Below are 17283 nucleotides of genomic sequence, written 5' to 3'. Positions count from 1 at the left end.
CTTCATCCTATTTCTAGACTTTTAGGTTTTTCTTAAGCTTTCAGTACTTCCCACTTCCCTGTAAGAAACTAATGCCCGGCAGGAACCTGATGTGGCATTAAATTACAAAACTGTCCTCACAATAATATGGCAAAGCCCCAGGTGCTCTGTCCCTAGGTGATGACCCATGTCTGGATCTACTCTGGTCCCAGGGCCCCAGCTCCAGCCCCGCCAGGGAAAAGCAGGTCTCCACCTCACCAGCACCCCCTCCATCTGTGGTGGGGCCTGTGGATCCTCTCATTTGCCAGAGGAAACTGAAGTTCACACAGTTGGTCCCAGAGCAGAGCATCAGGCCTGGAACTCCATCTCCTGACCCTGAGCTAGCCACACTGTTCCCCTTCTCCTGCCCGATCCACTGAGGAGACAGAGACACCCAGCTGTTCCTGAGGGCCCAGCCCTATGTCCTCTGACTACAAAACAGGCCAGCTCCTCGGCCGGCCCACCAGCAGAGAGAGTGGAGGCAATGCTCCACCAAGTTTCTAGAATACTCTGAGTCTTTCCCTGGGCCCGGGAGCCCCCAGACAAGAAGCTGAGCATGGAGGGCCAGCGTCAGCCAGCAGAGATCTGGGCCAGGGCTGAAAGGCCTTGTCACCTGCCTGGCTCCATCTCCCAGGATGAGGGCAGCCCCTTACCTGGGGGGACAGCATCACGGGTGCTCATGCCCTGGGTGGGAAAGGAGCCTGAGAGGTTGTCCAGAGGCAGCAGCTACTTCCTGGGACGTAAGCACAGTCGTTGGGGATCCAGAAGGTGGCAGCCCGTATCATCCGCAGTCCTACGGTGGGGAGCAGCAGAGGGATGTCAGTACAAGTAAATGGCTTTGCAGGAAGCCCATCAGGAGCCCAGGTATTCTTGGAGTGAGGAAATCTGCTGCTGGACCAAAGGACATCTCTTTTCTGACATTCTGCCTCTCTGAGACACTTGAAACCTTCCGGGTGTCAAGCCTGCGCCACGGTGGGCAGAGAAATTTGTGAAGACCATCACCGAACCCACAAAACTGGCTTCACTTGTGGCTTTGACAAGGACACCTTAGGGTCTCTGGGGAAGGTGGAATTTATCGAGGCGGAGTCTGATGCCTTCTTTCCCCATGAGTTTCTATTTTCTTCAAAACCCCATTTTCTCTGCCCACTGGCCCAGAAGCTCTTGAAGAATGTCAAGCTTTGTGACTCCGCTTCTCACTCGGGTAGGTGGCAGGGTCTGCCCAGAAACCAGCTCTCCAGTTTCCTCTCAGGATGTGCCAGGCTCTATCCGCACACAGTGCGTGGCCTGCACTCCCCCCATCAGAGAGTCATTTCATTGTCCTGTGGCGAACTGCGGGACCACGTCAAGCCTCGTCCTGGTCTCCCTTAAACCTCTAGGCTCAGTCATCAGCTCTTGCTCAGGACCTAACTTCTCTTTCCATGTGACAAAGGTCTCACCCAGACTCTGCGACCTCACACAGTTTTAGAGTCTTTGCCAGGATAAAGGTGAACCATTTTCACCCTGACAGTGAGGTGGATGGCCAGAGCCCATCAGTGACAAAATCAGGGATAAAGGCCACATCTCCCAACCTCTACTCTGGCGTAGCTCCCTCAAGATATCATCTGGGGACAGGGCAAGACGAAGTGCCAACTTCCTTGTGGCTGAGCACCAAATCCCAACTGAGAAACTGAGAAAACCTGCCTTCCGTCTGGAAGGCAGCCTGCCACCATCCCCACCCTGGCCCCAGAAGGCAGAGCAGCTCCTAGCAACACTCCTGGCCCCAACAGAGGTTCCCGCCCAGCCTCCACCTGGTCTCTCTGCTTACATCCTCAAGCACTCGGGTTCTCTGTCCAAAGAGAATTTTCCTCACAACTCCCCGTGTGCTGACTACTAGGATAAGTATTTGGCCACAGGGGAATGTCGGTGAGACACAGCACTTCTCCTGAGCAAGGTGGCAGAAGATGACTCCACAGGTCTTAACACCCCATCCCGAGCGCCGGTGAGCCGGCAAAGAGACTCAAGAGATTGGCAAGGCTGCTGCTTCCGGCAAAGCCTAGCACGAATGTTCCAGGTGGGGACAGGCCACCCACAGCTGAATTAAGGCAAACAAACTGGAGTCTAGACTTTGTAGACAGTGAGAGCTGTAGGCTCTACGGACTCCTGCTACCACAGCTAACCAGAGCATCGATTTTCTATGTGAATTATAGGCAGAGAAGGGATGGTTAGCCACAGGCCTTCTTGAGACCCCTTCTTGAGAATCGTTCTCGACTGTGGCTGTGGATCAGAACCATCTGGGAACTGATAAAAATGACAGATTGCAAGGCCCCACCTCCGGCCCCTACTGAATTAGAGTCTTCTAGGAAGCAGGCCATGGGGATCTTTTTGGTTTCTTTTTCTTAACTCCTGTGTGATTTCAGTGTTCAAAAAGGACTGAGAACCAATGGGTTACAGTTCAGGTTCACTTTCTAATGAGATCTCAGCCTTGCTTCTCACCTTTCACTGTCAAAGTAGTTATTGCTGCCTCAGTTTCCCCAAAGTGATTGCTCTTTAGGAGGCTAAAGAGAAGATTTGGAGCTGCCTGAGAGTACAGATGACATAAGTCTCAGTGGCCAGCTCTACCGGAAAGGGCCTTCTGAATAAGACAGCCCCCTCCCCATTTGCCACAAGCACTTCAGCAGGTCAAATGGCAGAATGGCCACTGGTCAAGACAGCTGATGTGACTCCATGCCCTGGGGACACCCACTGTACAGAAAAGAGACCCTCATCCATGTCACAGCTTGCCAGGGCAACCCAGCAGGCAGACCCCCTCTTGGGCCTACTCCTGACTGTGTCAACACTTCTGAGCCCTTAGGCCCTCAGGGTCTGCGTGCAGGAGTTCCTGGGAACCTGCCCCAGGGGAGGCGGCCACAGCTGCATATGGACCAACAACCACATCTTATATTGTATGTGAGAACCATGGGCAGCACCTCCCCAGGGAGATCCCAGGGGCCCATGACCTGGTAGGAACTTAAAAATCCATGTACAAACTCTAAAAATCAAGATCAGAAATTCCAGCCCCAATGCAGATAGAACTTTGAGGTTTAGCATCAATCGGACTTAGCACCCGACATCCAAGACACAATCCATTGAGCCCCCATTTGCACCTGGCCCTGTTCTGTTCTGGGCATGGAGGTGTGACTGTCCCCTATTGGAAGAACCTACCCCTGACTGAAAGGGCTGGGGACCAGGATTGTGTCCTCTTTCCCTGAGGCACTGCCCAAGGTAGCTGGCTCCCCCACCCTTGGCCTTGGTTTTCCAGCTTTGGGAGTGGAGTGGCCCAAGCTAACTGACCGCTGTCCACCCACCCCTTTCACTAAAGCTATGGCTACAGAGGCTCCATGGTGACTGGCACCACAGGAATGGGAAAGGTGACGGAAGGGACTCAGGTTTCAAGTGGAAAGGACACAAAGCTAGAACTGGCCCCATAAAGGACGTCAGCCCCAGGGACAAGATCCTAGTCACCCTGTGCCTGCAGAGAGGCCTTGGAGGGGACAGGCCCCTGATCCCAAGATGCATCCTCACCTGCCCCCCCTCCCAGGGGCTGCCACACGTGCAGCTCCCCTCGTGTGACCATGACACTACCCATTCCTCCTTTTAGAGGCCTCTGAGGACGTGGGTTCCAAGAAGTCAGAGTTCACGCCTCCTCAGACCCACTGAGTGGGAACAGAGGTGCGATGTCAAGGTGGGTAGAGAAGGGGACTAGGGCAAAGATGGTAGAGTGGAGAAACCTAGGTTTTGAACCCCAAAATGTCCCCGACTGAAACATTCTCTGAAGAGAGGTTTCGGATAGGCACTGCTCCCACTTGCCCCTCTCATATTAACTTTAATTCCTCTGAGCTTTGGTTTCTTCATCTGAAAAAAAAAAAGTCCTACCAAAGGGTTTGGTCAAGATGAAGTGAAGTCATGTGCAAAAATTTCAGCACCTTTGCTGGTAGACAGTCAATAAATCAGGTAAGAACTCTTCCTCTCCCGGTCCCCACCCAAGCGCCATCTTTAAAGTTCTGATGGGCCAGAGCCCTCCGTCCCTACGAGACAGACCCGGGTGACACGGGTGCCCCTCACATGGGAGAGACAGACGTGTCTGCAGAGTGAGAGGCCCAAACGGGCGGGGCGGGCCCTCCTGCAGTTCTCACCTGGGATGCTGTGCTGTGAAGCGAACGCCAGGCTGAGGCGGAGATGGACACACGCGGGAGCCGCAGTGCTGTCTGACTAGGTGCCTGGAGACGCTCCACAGGAGAGCGGCATCCTCACTGGGCCCGGAGGGAAGCGGGGTCTGGATGGGGAAGGAAACGGAAAGGCCTCGCAGGCTGAGGAAACAGGGTGCGTAGAGACGTGGAAGAACAAACAGGCTGTGAGGTTGGGGTTTGGCTGGAGGCCCCGAGGCTGAGACGGCGGAGAGCCGGTGTGGGGAGGGAAAGGAACTCTAAAGACTTTTTGAGGAAAGAAATAACATTATCTGACCCCTGGGGCTGGTAGCTCTAGGAGCTGTCTCCACCCAAACCAGGAGACTGATCCTCACACCCACCAGACGCCCCCTGAAGAGGCACCCAAGGCCCCCCACTCAGGCTCCTGGCTGCGTAGGTGACTGACACGCAGGCCGGTTGGCCTGACGACTGCTCATGGAAACTTGCCCTGCCCACCATAAGCCCCCCTTTAGGGTGCGGGGCCTTCACCCCCTCTGGAGCCACACCCACTGCTGCCGATGCCACCTCCCCGCCTAATGGGGCCAGGTGGGGTCAATGTCCCTGGAACCGTCTGGGCTCCAGACAGCAAGACGTGCATCTGCTAGCAGGACCCTGGGACGGTAAAGAAACCCAGAGTACCAAACATGGGGCCCCGCACCTAGTACGAGCTCCAATGCAGCGTGCATGAATGTAAAAAACAAAATCGTAGCCCATCTTAGAGTCTTGTTGAGAAGAAACAAGGCAATGAGACTAACATTTCTTAGTTTCATGCCATTTAGCTTTTGAAATAGAGCAACAAGGCACATGTTATTGTCCTCCTGTTGTGCCTAAGAAGACTGAGGCTCAGAGAGGCTAGGTAGCTGGACCAAGGCCGCAGAGCAGGCCAGCGGAGGCTTCCGGTCTGGAGTTCCCTGATGCTGCTGGAAGCAGAAGAATGCGGTACTACATAGCCAGCAACAGCCCCGCGTTCAAGTCCATCACCTACCAGCTGGGAGACTTCCCACGCGGTGAGGTACTAAACCTCTCTGAGCTTCTGTTTAACTGCAAAAGGGAAAGAAGAATGTCTTTCTCACGAGGTTACTGAGCATATTCAATAAAATATGAAAAGCATCTCAAATCGTCTGGCCCCTAAGCAAGAATTCAACAAACGGGAGCTATTAACATTATTCTTTAATAATGATCTTAGCGTGTGTGTTAAGATGGGCAAGAAGAAGGAAAGTGTCCTTTTTGAAAGCTTTTGGGGCAAGGAGCTCTAGAGGCCTGACCAAGGCTGGGTGGCAAAAGGAGGTGCCCCCTGGCCGATGACCTTCAATGCAGAAGTTTCCGGGGTGAGCAGGAGGCAGCAGACAGGCTGGGGCAGGACCCTTAGAAGAGCAGCTCAAGTATCACCTTGCTGGGAAATGCTCCAAGTGATCCCTTCTTACCAGAACTGGCAGAGTCTGCTAAGAAGGCAGTTAGTGCCTGCATCTTAATGACTTTCCGGGACAGGGTGGATCTCATGGTCAAGAGCCCAAAGCGGAACTTCTCAACCCTTTTCATTTCCAACACAGCTGAGGAAGGTTTCCATTTGCAATAGTTCAGTGTGGGTGTTGGTTGAGGAGAGCAGGTATAGAGAGAGGAAGGAGAGAGCTGCCTATATGTCTAGGGCTGTGACATTCAAAACAGCCCCCCTACCTCCCAGGAATTCTGATATGAGACATGGGAAGGCCTATGGTTGAGAAAAAGTCTTATTTAAGCTCTGTTTGGAAAACGATGACCATAAGTGACCAGCACAGCCACCCTGTGTGATTGCTTAGGTTGGGCACTGCACAAGGCCTTGTAATTAAGGAGACAACATTCACACTGCAGGCACTACAGATTTGCATTTTTATTGCCCTTCTCTAATGAACAGAAGTAAAGTGCCTTGATAAAAAGGTGTCTTTTTCTAACTCACACAGAGGCACTGGATGAGCTGTGATGGCCCCAGTGAAAAGGGTATGTGACATACCCATAAATTTCCAAAATTCAAAATCCTCTGAGCCTGCCCTACTTTTGTGTATCATCTTGGTGCAAATATAAATTAGAAGTCAGAATATTTGCTAGTAACTCAACAAAGGTTCACATGGTGGGGACAAGAGACACCTTTATCTGCTCCCTCTGTCACTGAATTTTCAGCTGTAAGAGACCCCAAAGTTCAGCTAGTCTCCTGGCTGGTAACTGAGGGGTTAATGTGGGGCCTGGAAAGGCTACAGGACATACCCAGGGCCTTCAAGAGCCAAAAGGTACTGTGGGGACAAGGTCCTCAGCTCCCTCCTTCCCCTTCCCATTAAGGTTTCCCCCAAATGGTCACCTCAGCACTGGGCGGGGCAGTGCCTCAGACTGCCAGGCCTGGTCAGAGCCATGACAACGTGTTTCTGAGGATGTCGTTTCTTGGTGGGGCTGGGCGCCATTGTGTCAATCCTGCCTGAAATCACACAGCACTGGCTGGCACTTGGAAGCCTTCTGCCCATCCCCCCTGACATTTTCACCATCAAGGGCTGACTTGTCTAAGATCTTGAGCCTAGTCCTGGAGTCTGACACAGAGAGGCCTGGTCCAATGCCCCACGAAGGCTTTCTGCACGGCTTCCCCACTCGGGGACCCTCACCCAAGTTGCTGGAGCTCTGGTCATCAAACTGCACTCTGGGAGCAATTTACAGGTGCGACAGGACCAGAGGGGCTGAAAAGAAAGAAACAGCCCTTCCAATCAACATCTCAGGAAACTTGTGGTGGCGGTCCCTGGCATCTAAATGCCTGTCCCGTTCCAGGAAATGGCTCTTGACAAAGGTCTCCCTGTAAGAAGCTCAGCAGACTTCAGACCACTAGCTCTGTCCTTTTCCAATGGCCCCAGGAGAAAACTTACTCTGCTTGACCAAAAGCTAGAATCTTCCATGGGCCTCTCCAGGACATATGCCAGGTTTTGCCCAGAAAATGGAAAGGGCTTCTGTGGAGGGTCATTTCTTCTGTCCTTATTTTATTGAAGGGAAAGCCAAGACCCAGGAGGGGATGCAAGGAGAGCCCAAATCCAGAGGTTTTAACGCATAGACACATGGGAAGCTCAGACCTCCGGAGAGCTGCTCTGGAGCCCAGAACTGCTGCTCCAAGATCGATGGCAGAGGAATCATGTGGATGAGTGACTGTCCCCTAAGAAAGAAAATGGGGCCTAGGGACAGAGGAGCCTGGAGGGCAGAGAGGAACATGGAGGTTGGGAAACAGCATGATGAGGGGGCTGAGCCAGGAAACCAGGGGAAAGGGGCCTCCCTAAGGAGGAAAGCCAGGAGGAAGAAAGGCAACGCAGGCCCTGACCCCATGCTGATCAGAGAAATGCTAATTAGACCACTGTCACCAGTCTGTGAAGATTGCCAAAAATGAAGACTCTGGACAATACCAAGTGTCAGAGAGACGCGATGCAGGGCTGGTGAGGGGGACGTGGGCACGGCCACAGGGGAGAGTGGTCTGGCTCATCTACTAAAGTTAAAGATATGCAAGCCCTACGCCCAGCAAGACCACCTCTAGGGGTCTACCTTCGAGAAAACTTTGCATGTTGTGAACCAAGACAGAAGTACGAGAGCGTTCATAGCAGCCCTGTTGGCAATGGCCCAAATCTGGAAATAACCCGAACACCCAACAGGAAACTGGAGAAAAAGTTACAGGTATTCATGCCACGGAATATTCCATGGCAATGAAAATGAGCAAAGCTACTCAACACCACTCTGCTCTGCACCACGTGCAATGTTTACTGACAGACGCTAGGCACGAAAGAGACCAGAGGCTGCCGTTCTGTTTGTGTGCATTTCAAAGACGAAATTCAACAACTTAGACATACACACAAAGATGGTAAGACTTTATGGAAAAGCCAGGGGAAATGAGGAGTGTGGTCAACCCTGGGGGGCAAGGAGGCGGCTGTGATAGGCAGGGGCCTTTCGGGGAGGCATTGGGGGCTGCCCTAGAGAGCGTCTCTTTCCTGCCCTGGACAGTGGTGGCTACACATTAATTCTACTTTAAACGGTTGGTGAGTCTTATACATTTTTCTGTCGGCAAGAGGTTGAATATAAAACAAGCCATAAACTTCTCATCATGCCAGTGAGCAGAGTCAGGTGCCTGTGAGGTGGCATTGGGGCAACAGGTGACCTTGGGTGACCTTGACGCTCCTGAGCTCAGCCTGATACCTCCCTGTCACTTGCTTCCATGACCTTCCCCCTCCTTCTTAATCCGCCAGGCCAAGGCTGCAGGGGCTGAGCTGGCCCACCTGCGGTTGGCAAGGACCTGTCCGCTTACACCCCTGCATGGCCCGTCTCAGTGGGACTGGGCACCACTGTGCTCCATGACCCTCAGCAGCCATGGACAAACCCCCACCCCCCACCCCCAGCACAGGCCCTACAGTCCCTTCTGGGGCTCTGGAGGGAACACCAGCCCTTCAAGGTCCCCAGCCAAAGTAAGCCCTTGTCCTGGAGAAGTGGTTCACAAAACCTCTTGTTTTGGAGCCCCAGATCTGCTCTGGAAAGGAACACGATCATCTCTGCTGTAATAATAATGGCACCACGAAAAGTAACTTCCGTTGAGCATGGGGCCCAACACACTCCTCTTTCTCCTTACCATCTCCAACTTTCACGAGCAGCCCCAAGGGAAATGTCACTTAACCCCCGCTTTACAGACAAGGAAACTGAGGCTCAGAATGAAAAGGGCCTAAGTCCGCACACCCAGAGAGAGGTGGAGCCTGAACTCAAACCCGGACCCAGGAGAGCCGGTAGTGGGAGCAGCTAGGTCTCGCAGCAGGCAGAGCTGGCTTGGAATCCTGCTTCTTCCAGCCTGTCCAAGGCCTGTGCCCCAGCGCCCCTAACACAGAGCCTTCCTTATCCCTCTGGCACCATCACCCTCAGCACCCCAGGGAGTGGAGCATACCCCCAAACAGGGAGCTCTGCTGGAGGCCATGGCCAGGAGGAGAGGGAAGCCCCCTTCCATAGCTCATAGGCTCAGAGAGCAACAGGCTCCCGAGAGAGGAAGGGACGGCTCCACAGTCCCACGGCCTCCTCCCTTGGAGCCCTGTGTCCTTGCTCCAGATCTTGCTCCTCAGCTTTTCCACACCCCTCCAAGGGCTCCAGGCAGCCTGAGCCTCCTCCCGCTCCCTTCCCCCCTGCATATCCACCTTACCTCTCTGTCCAGAGGCCAACCCTGTCACTGGAGGAAGCCAGGCACTGGTGTCTCTCCACAGAGAATGCGGCCCATGGGCCCGGAGGGGCAAGGACGAGGTGGCCCCAGGCCTGGCCGGCCCCGGGCTGCTGAACAGGCCCCTGGCCCAGCTTCAAGTGTGCTGCCGGCCTCTGCCAGGCTCTCCCTGGATAAACAAGGCTGCATAGCAACCGCTGCTCCGAAGGAGCCCGTAGCTCCTGCATGAGGGAGAGAGGGAGCCAGGAGACATTTCCCCTTGGCCTTGTTTCCTCTGGGGCCCCGCCGGGCATGGGGCACTCCCAAGTGGCCAACCTGTCCTGTGGGGCTGCTGGTGAGAGACAGCTGGGCCTCGCTGAGCAGTGACCACAGAGCAAGGGAGTGGATGCCAGGCTCGGGACAGGGATGTCGTTGGCAGTGAACCCCTGGTTTTGCGGCAGGGGGCTGTGGGCCCAATTCTGGTTCAGCTCCCAAGCTGTTTCTAGATGCAGATGGGGCAGGGAGGGTGAGCACCCGGGGCCTTGGCAACAGGCAGAACTGACTTTAAATCCTGATCTAGTTTCTTCCAGCTGTGACCTTTGGCCATCCTTAACTTTTCTCAACTTCTGTTTCCTCATCTATAAAATGGGGATAACAATACTGACTTGAGAGGGTAGCTGTGGGGATTAAATAGGGCAGGTAACAGGCTTGTGATTATGTCCAGCCTGTCATCAGGCTGCACATCTCTGTTAGCGCCCGTCCCCAGCAGAAACACAGGCATAGCAAGAAGCCTGTGGCCTCCTCCTCAGCCAGATTTCACTATCCCAGCTTCTAGAAAATGTGAATACTAATAGCCCATATGTGCTTCCTCACGGAGCCCAGGCCCCTGGCAGAAGCACCAGGCTGACGTTGTGACAACTGCTCCCTCACGCCAAACCGTTCTAACTCTCACTATCCAAGGGCCACAATCGGGGGCAATGGGAGCCAGGGGCCTCGTTAATTTTACGCAGCCTTGCAAAGAACTACTCGCCCAAAGACGCTATGAAGTTTTCTAGGCAGATCCCCAAGCTGTTTACAAGGGAACAGGCAGACAGACATAACACAGAGCGGGGAAAGCTGGCAGGAGGCTGGTCGCACATCCAGGAGGCCTGGCCGACTGAATCCTATGTGCCCAGGGCTTACTGACTGAACCCTCTCCTGGCCCTGCCAGCACCTTCCTGGGTTCTCGCCTCTTCTCTGAGACACTAAGAGCAGGCCCGTGGAGCCTCCCCGGAGGCCATGGAAGGAACAGCAACCACGCTCCACGAGTCAGCCCATAAGCACTGACAAGATCCCACAAGGCAGGCACTGGCCCTGGGGCCAGAATGCCACAGGCCTGCTGGGCCCACGGGGAGGCTGCTGCCCTCCATCGCTCCTCAGTAGGCAAGATGGCAAGGTGAGTTGAGCTCCTGAGCTCCCTTTAGCAGAGGCCCCAGGAAGGAGGCATTTCCTCCAAACCAGGACCAGCTAAGAGCAGGAAGAAGCTTCCATGTATCTTGCGCTGGACTCCCCCAATCAAGGTGGGCACGAGGAAACCTGAGGTTACAGACGGGATAATGGAGGCCCAGCAAGGTGAGCCCCTGGCCAAGTTTCATAGCTTATCAGTGAGAATGATCAGAGGCAACGCCAGACAGTGTGGGGACAGGATGAGGCCAGCCTTCATGTCCCTGAGCTCTGCATGTGTGCACCGCCCCCCAACCCCATCCTTACATCACAGTCCGAGTCAGAGCTTTGAAAATACAGATCCAATGATCACTCCCCAGCCGGACACCCCACATGGCTCCCAGTGTCCTTGGGTAAAGGCTACACTGGACACCACATCTGACAAGTCCCTCCAACACAGCCGGCGGCCTGTCCTCCTTCAGCCCCGTCTCTCCCTGTGCCTCCTGCTCTCTGCCTGACCCTGCTGGCCTGCTCTCCAGGGGACTTCATGCGTCACATTCTCTGCCAGATGCTGGAAACGTGGAAAGGTGACGGTTTGCCCTTAGGAGCTGAGTAATGGAGAGAGACCCCCCCAAAACTCCCTGTGCATTACTGTGTTACCTACAATAAGGCAGGGACCCTTCTTACAACCCCGGAGAAGCATGGCTTAGGGACAGACGGGATCTGATCCCAGCCACAGCCTGACCTCCGGCAAGACACAAGCTGTTGGAGCCCCGGTTCCCCCGCGTGCCAAGCAGGGAACAACATGCAGCCCTCCCCACCCCACCCCACCCCACCCCACCCCCGGGTATTTGACCCCCAGAAGGCACTCTGCCAGGCAGGTGTGGAACAGGTCGGGGACCACGTGACCATAGTGAGCCTGGGGCCAGGAGGTGTGGTGTGAGCCTGAAGCCTGAAAGTTAAGGAGCCAGCCAGGTGCAGGCAGGAGTGGAGGCCTCCGAAGCTGGAACTGCTGAGCCCCAGCCCAGGGCCCCGGGAGCCGGGGAGTTTCCTGTATGGGAGAGTGGGGGGCCTGAAGGGGCAGGCTGCCATCTGGAAGCTTTCTGGTCCCTCACCTGAAGAGATCCCAGGAATGAGGGACTTGAATCTCCTGCCTCACCAGTTCGCTGTGATTTCTGTTGTCATCCTAACAGATCGCATTTTGTCTTCTTTCTTAGAGAAGCCTCCACATTGTTTAAGCTTCAGGCCCTGCAAAGCCCGGATCAAGCCCTGAGGGAAGGGTGCCCAGGGCACGGGCAGAGGAACTCCAGGGGATGGGACCCCGCAGGGCACAGGAGAAGGGGGTGAGGGAGGAGAGACCTGGTCTCAACGTCATCCAAGCCACTCAGGCCCCCAGGTGTCTGCCTAATAGCTCCCCCTGCAGAGCACCACACACAAGCGTACACCCACATGCCCACACCTGCACACACACGCACTCACACATGTGTGCGTGTACACATGCATGAACCCACACACGCATACACACGTACATGTACACATACACTCACACACATGCTATACATGTGTGCAACCACAGCCATACGTGTACACACATGCGCATGTGCATATACACACATGCACACCCACAAACACACACCCATGCTTGTGTGCCTGGTAAATCCCTACACATCTTTCAAGACACAATTCCGTTATGGGTTCAATTGCGTTTCCTAAAAATTCGTACGTTGAAGTTTCAGGCGCCCATAACCCAGAATGGGGCCTTGTTTGGACATAAGGTCTTGCAGCCTTCGCTGGCTCCGTCAAGAGGAGGTCCTACTGGAGTCGGGGGGGCCCTAAACAACATGCCTGGGGCCTTTACCAAAAGGGGAAATTTTTTTTAAATTTAAATTCAATTAATTAACATAAAGTATATTAGTTTCAGAGGTAGAGGTCAGTGATTCATCAGTCTTATGTAACACCCAGTTCTCATTATACCACATGCCTTCCTCAATGCTCATCACCTAGTTACCACATCCCTCCACCTCCCTCCCCTCCAGTTTGTTTCCCTCAGTTTGTTTCCTATGATTGAGAGTCTCCTATGGTTTGTCTCTCTCTCTCTGGTTTCATCTAAAAAGGGGAAATTTGAACACGTGAGCGCATGCACACTCACACACGCACATACACACACACATACACGGAGAAAGCTGCAGGAAGATTGGAGTTATGCTGCCACAGCCAAGCGACTTACCAGAGGCTCGGAGCAAGGCCGGGAGCATCTTTCCCTGGCACCTTCAGAGGGAGCACGACCCAGCCCTCAGGGCTGACTTTGGCCTTGTGGGCTTCAGCACTATAAGCCCACGCATTTCTGCCGTGCTAACCCACCCAGTGTGTGGTAGGTTTTACAGCGGGCCCAAGAAACTGGTAGAGAGCTCAAGCATCCTCTCCTGGAGAAGTTCCCTGCTCCTTCCAGAAAGAATCTGAGTGCAGGCTCTCTCCCACTCCCCCCACAACCCGTCCTCTCTCCTTCCCCTTCACTCTGCTCTGTGCCCATCTTTCAGGCCCTCTGCCTTCTGGCTCCCTTGGGCTTGGCCAGTGGAAGACAGAGGAGAGAGGCCAGGGTTCCATTCCCCCAGCTTCCCCCGTGCCGTCCTGCTGGGCTGGCTGCCCCCCCTACCTGAAGGTCACGGCTCTTCACACAAAGGTCAGGGCTCCTGACAGGCAGCCCTCTGTGTTTCTGAGGTCCTATAACTACTCCCTTCAAGCCTAAAGAGGGTGAGGGTGCCCAGCATGACCAGCCGGCCTGAGGAGGTGATTTCTCCACATCCTGCCCATAATCTGTATAAACCCCTCCCACAAAACTTGCCTCCAATCATCCAATTTGAGTATGAGGCTCTCTCTGCCAGTCCCTAAGTTCCCCATCATCCCACTAATTCTCAGGCAAGCTTGATGACTCCGTGTCTGTATCCTCCCCCCGATCTGTGAACTCCCTGAGCACAAGGACCACGAGTGAGGATTTCTATACACCCGACACGGCCCAAGGCTCGGCTCACCCCAGAAGGCACTGAGTAAATACTTGAAACGATGACTTCAGCCGACTGACCGTGCAGAATCACAGGCCGGGAGAAGGGCTCTTGTGCGCACCATGGAAGTAGTCCTCATCACATCCACGGACGACAGCTCTTGTCCACCAGCAAGCGGCTCAAGATCTCAAAAACTGATACTCGGAAACTTCAACACATGATTCAGTAAATGGATGATGATTACATTTTGACCCTATTCCCTCAATGGAAATGTCCCCAAGGGTCCTCTTGGCCCTTAGTGACCTGTAAAATGAACCAAACTGCTCTATTTCCAGTAATGTAAAGGACTGGGTATCCTGAACGCACTTCTCATTGCAAAATATCCAGATGTCTGATTAAAATATGCAAATAAACATCTAAGTATATAACTGAGAAAAAAAGCCTTTCTCAAATCTCTTCCTCCCCCTCTATGTACATATTGCCCCTGGCCAAATCCCGCTCTCCTTCGGGGAGCCCTCCTTGACTCCCCAGGACCTCCTCTGCTTCCCTAGCCCAGCACATCCCCATCAAAACTCCATTCAGCACACAGAGCTGCGACGGTCCGCCTGGCCCACCCCTGCCCCAGCCAGCCGCACACACACACTAGTCCGTGAGCTCCCGAGATCCTAGCACCAGAGTGCACGGTAGACACTCAGTTTGTGTGGTGGGAATACCACGAGCCCTGATGACATGACAACAGGGAACCATTAGTGGTAAAGAGCTCCCATTCCCTGCAACATTCACTGCTTTTCCCAGTAGTGGACATTGGAAATAGTATCTCCAAGCCACAGACCAGAGTCTGAGCACCACACATTGTATGGAAGATGGGAAGGGGGTTCTGGGGTGACCTCTTGGCAGCATTGCCCCATTAAAAACCAGCACTGTCCTAGCCACAAAGAGAAGTTAGCTTACATGCAGCAGGTGGGGGAAGGCCCTCCTAATGGAAATGCCAGGGAGGCAAATGTCCAGGCTGGGCCTTGGGTTCCCAACTCTCAGGATAAAGCAAGTCCAGGTTACTGATGATTAGCATATGACCAGATGAAGGGTTCAAGATAAGGAAACAAGTGGATTGGTCCCAGTCCTGACTCTGTCATCAACTTTATTGTGTGGCTTCTGGTGAGTCCCCATCCTTCCTCGGCTTCCAAACTGTCATTTGTGAAACAAGGGGGTCAGGCACTGAGTGACATCCAGGTCCCTTCACACTGGGATTTTTGTGTATCCTGGGTCCTTCCCCAGGCTGAGGAGAAGAACTGGAAGTCCCTGCCTTGCACACGACACACCCACCCACACGAGGAACTAGAACAATGGAGGCAAGCTGGTGCTGTTTCTAGACTGACACTTGGGCTGACTCATCCTCCCAAAATATCAGTCCTGTTCCTTCTTATCCAAGTCCACCACTCAGAGCCCAGCCCGTGAGCACCTGGGAGGTACTGATGGCAGTGCAGGTGGGCGCAGATGCTCAGATACCACCAAGGGCTCAGAATGGGCCCCCCTCAATCCATATCCCCCTGTGAGCAGGCTCATCCCCTGGGAAACTCCAACATCATATAGGCGACCTGAGTCACAGGGTACAAGAGAGGACCAAGCCAAGCCCTTCATGTTACAGATGAGGGAAACTGAGGCCCAGAGGGTCTCAAAGGAAATCAGTGGTAGTGACAAGGCAAGACTAAAGCTTTCTAATTATGCTGCTTCTTGCCCAGCTGCCCCTCAGGGACTTCTCCCAAGAAAAGCCAGCCCCTTACCCCACATGGGATGTACCCCTCCTTCCTTACCCCCACAGAAAACTGTTAGAGAAGAGGGGCACCTGGGTGGCTCAGTGGGTTAAAGCCTCTGCCTTCGGTTCGGGTCATGATCTCAGGGTCCTGGGATCGAGCCCCGCATCGGGCTCTCTGCTCGCCAGGGAGCCTGCTTCCCCATCTCTCTCTGCCTGCCTCTCTGCCTACTTGTGATCTCTGTCTGTCAAATAAATAAATGAAAATATTAAAAAAAAAAAAAAAAAAGACTGTTAGAGAAGAGAAGCTCACTGCCCCACAGCCACAGAAAGCACATGAGAGAGGAAAGCTGTTCCTTCAATAATGGATGGGAAGGGAAGGGAGGGAGGAAAACCAATATGTGAATAAATTAAATAAATAAATGAAATGAAAGAAGGAATGTAAAGAAAAAGAGATAAGGGGTAAAAGGAATCAGTAAGTGAATGAATAATTCTGGATATTATTTGAATTCATGTTTCCCAAACTTCCTTTACTGGGTGCTAATAGAAAAAAATGACTTGATACATTTTTATAAGAACATACAAAGAAATCAGAAAATTCCTAAAATGCCCCCATGTTTCCAGTTTGTGAAAACTCATCACATGATATGTATACATTTCTATATGTTTGTTTGGTTTTTTAAGGCTCTACCCAGCAGGGTCCAGTGTGGAATGGAACTTCCAGGGCAATGAGGCAAGGCATGGCAGTGTGGGGCAGGGCCCTACTTTTGCTTGGATGCTGCCAGGAGGGTTCAGTAGGAAAAATCCATTCCCACCTAGATCTGTGGGCTACCTAGACAGCATGATGGCCTGAAAAAAAGACTAGGTAGGATATAGAGTCTCACCTCTAACACCCAAATGTCTAAGATACAACTGAAAATTACTGATTATACCAAGAACAAGGAAAATATCAACTTAACTGAGAGAAGACAATCAGGGATGCAACACCCAAATGATACGGATGTTAGATTATCTAACAGGGATTTGAGAGCAACCATAATAAAATGCTTTGATGAACATGCTTGAAACACACAAAAAAGTAGAAAGTCTCAGCAATGAAATAGACGATAAAAAGAAGAACCAACTGGAAATTTTAGAACTGAAAAATACAACTGAAATCACTCAATGTGAATATGACTATGATGGAGGGCAGAATCAGTAAACTTGAAGAGAGAACAATAGAAACCACCCAATGCATATGACAGAGAGAAAACAGACTGAAAAGAAAGGAACAGAAGCTTGGAGATGTGCGGCCCTATAACCAGAGCTCTAACACTTGTACTATTGGAGTGGAGAGGAGAAAGAGGGTGGGGCTAGAAAAGTATACAAAGAAATAATGCCTGAAAGCTTTCCAAATATAGTGAAAGACTTTAATCTACAGATTCAGGAACTGAGCAAATTCCAAATGCAATAAACCTGAAGAAATCTACTCCAGGACATATCACAATCAAAGTTCAAAACACTAAAGACAAAGAAAAAAAAAAAATCTTGAAAGAAAAAAAGCTGTGAGCCCAGAATTCAATACCCAGCAAAAATATCCTTCAGGAATGAAACTGAAATCAAGATATCCTCAGACAAAAGAAACTAAGAGAATTTGTCACCATCAAGTGTACCCTAAAAGAATGGCTAAGGGAAGTTCTTCAAAAAGAACGGAAATGACAAAAGAAGGAAACTGGAGACATCAGGAATAAG

The 17283-nt window shown here is 52.6% G+C and overlaps 1 protein-coding gene across 7 annotated transcripts in view; it reads right to left on the bottom strand.

The window, feature by feature from the left end:
• Positions 1 to 9552, bottom strand: part of TOGARAM2 (TOG array regulator of axonemal microtubules 2) — a 70240-nt gene extending 60688 nt beyond the window's left edge. For 3 of the 7 annotated variants that reach the window (XR_007130277.1, XR_007130276.1, XM_047746598.1), the window contains exons 1-3: positions 9388 to 9552; positions 4170 to 4309; positions 672 to 811 (exon numbers count right to left, since the gene is read on the bottom strand). Coding sequence is in view for 5 of the 7 variants with exons in the window: in XM_047746598.1 (XP_047602554.1) it covers positions 672 to 699 (28 nt within the window). In the remaining 2 variants the exon portion in view is untranslated. Of the gene's footprint in view, positions 1 to 671; positions 812 to 4169; positions 4310 to 5205; positions 5262 to 9387 lie in introns of all 7 variants that reach the window. The other 4 variants (XM_047746594.1, XM_047746597.1, XM_047746595.1 and 1 more) reach the window with 3 other exon arrangements.
• Between the last annotated feature and the right edge of the window lie 7731 nt (positions 9553 to 17283).

Source organism: Lutra lutra, chromosome 9 (genome assembly GCF_902655055.1).
Source record: "Lutra lutra chromosome 9, mLutLut1.2, whole genome shotgun sequence".
Taxonomy (NCBI): domain Eukaryota; kingdom Metazoa; phylum Chordata; class Mammalia; order Carnivora; family Mustelidae; genus Lutra; species Lutra lutra.
This window is presented reverse-complemented; position numbering and strand designations above follow the sequence as displayed.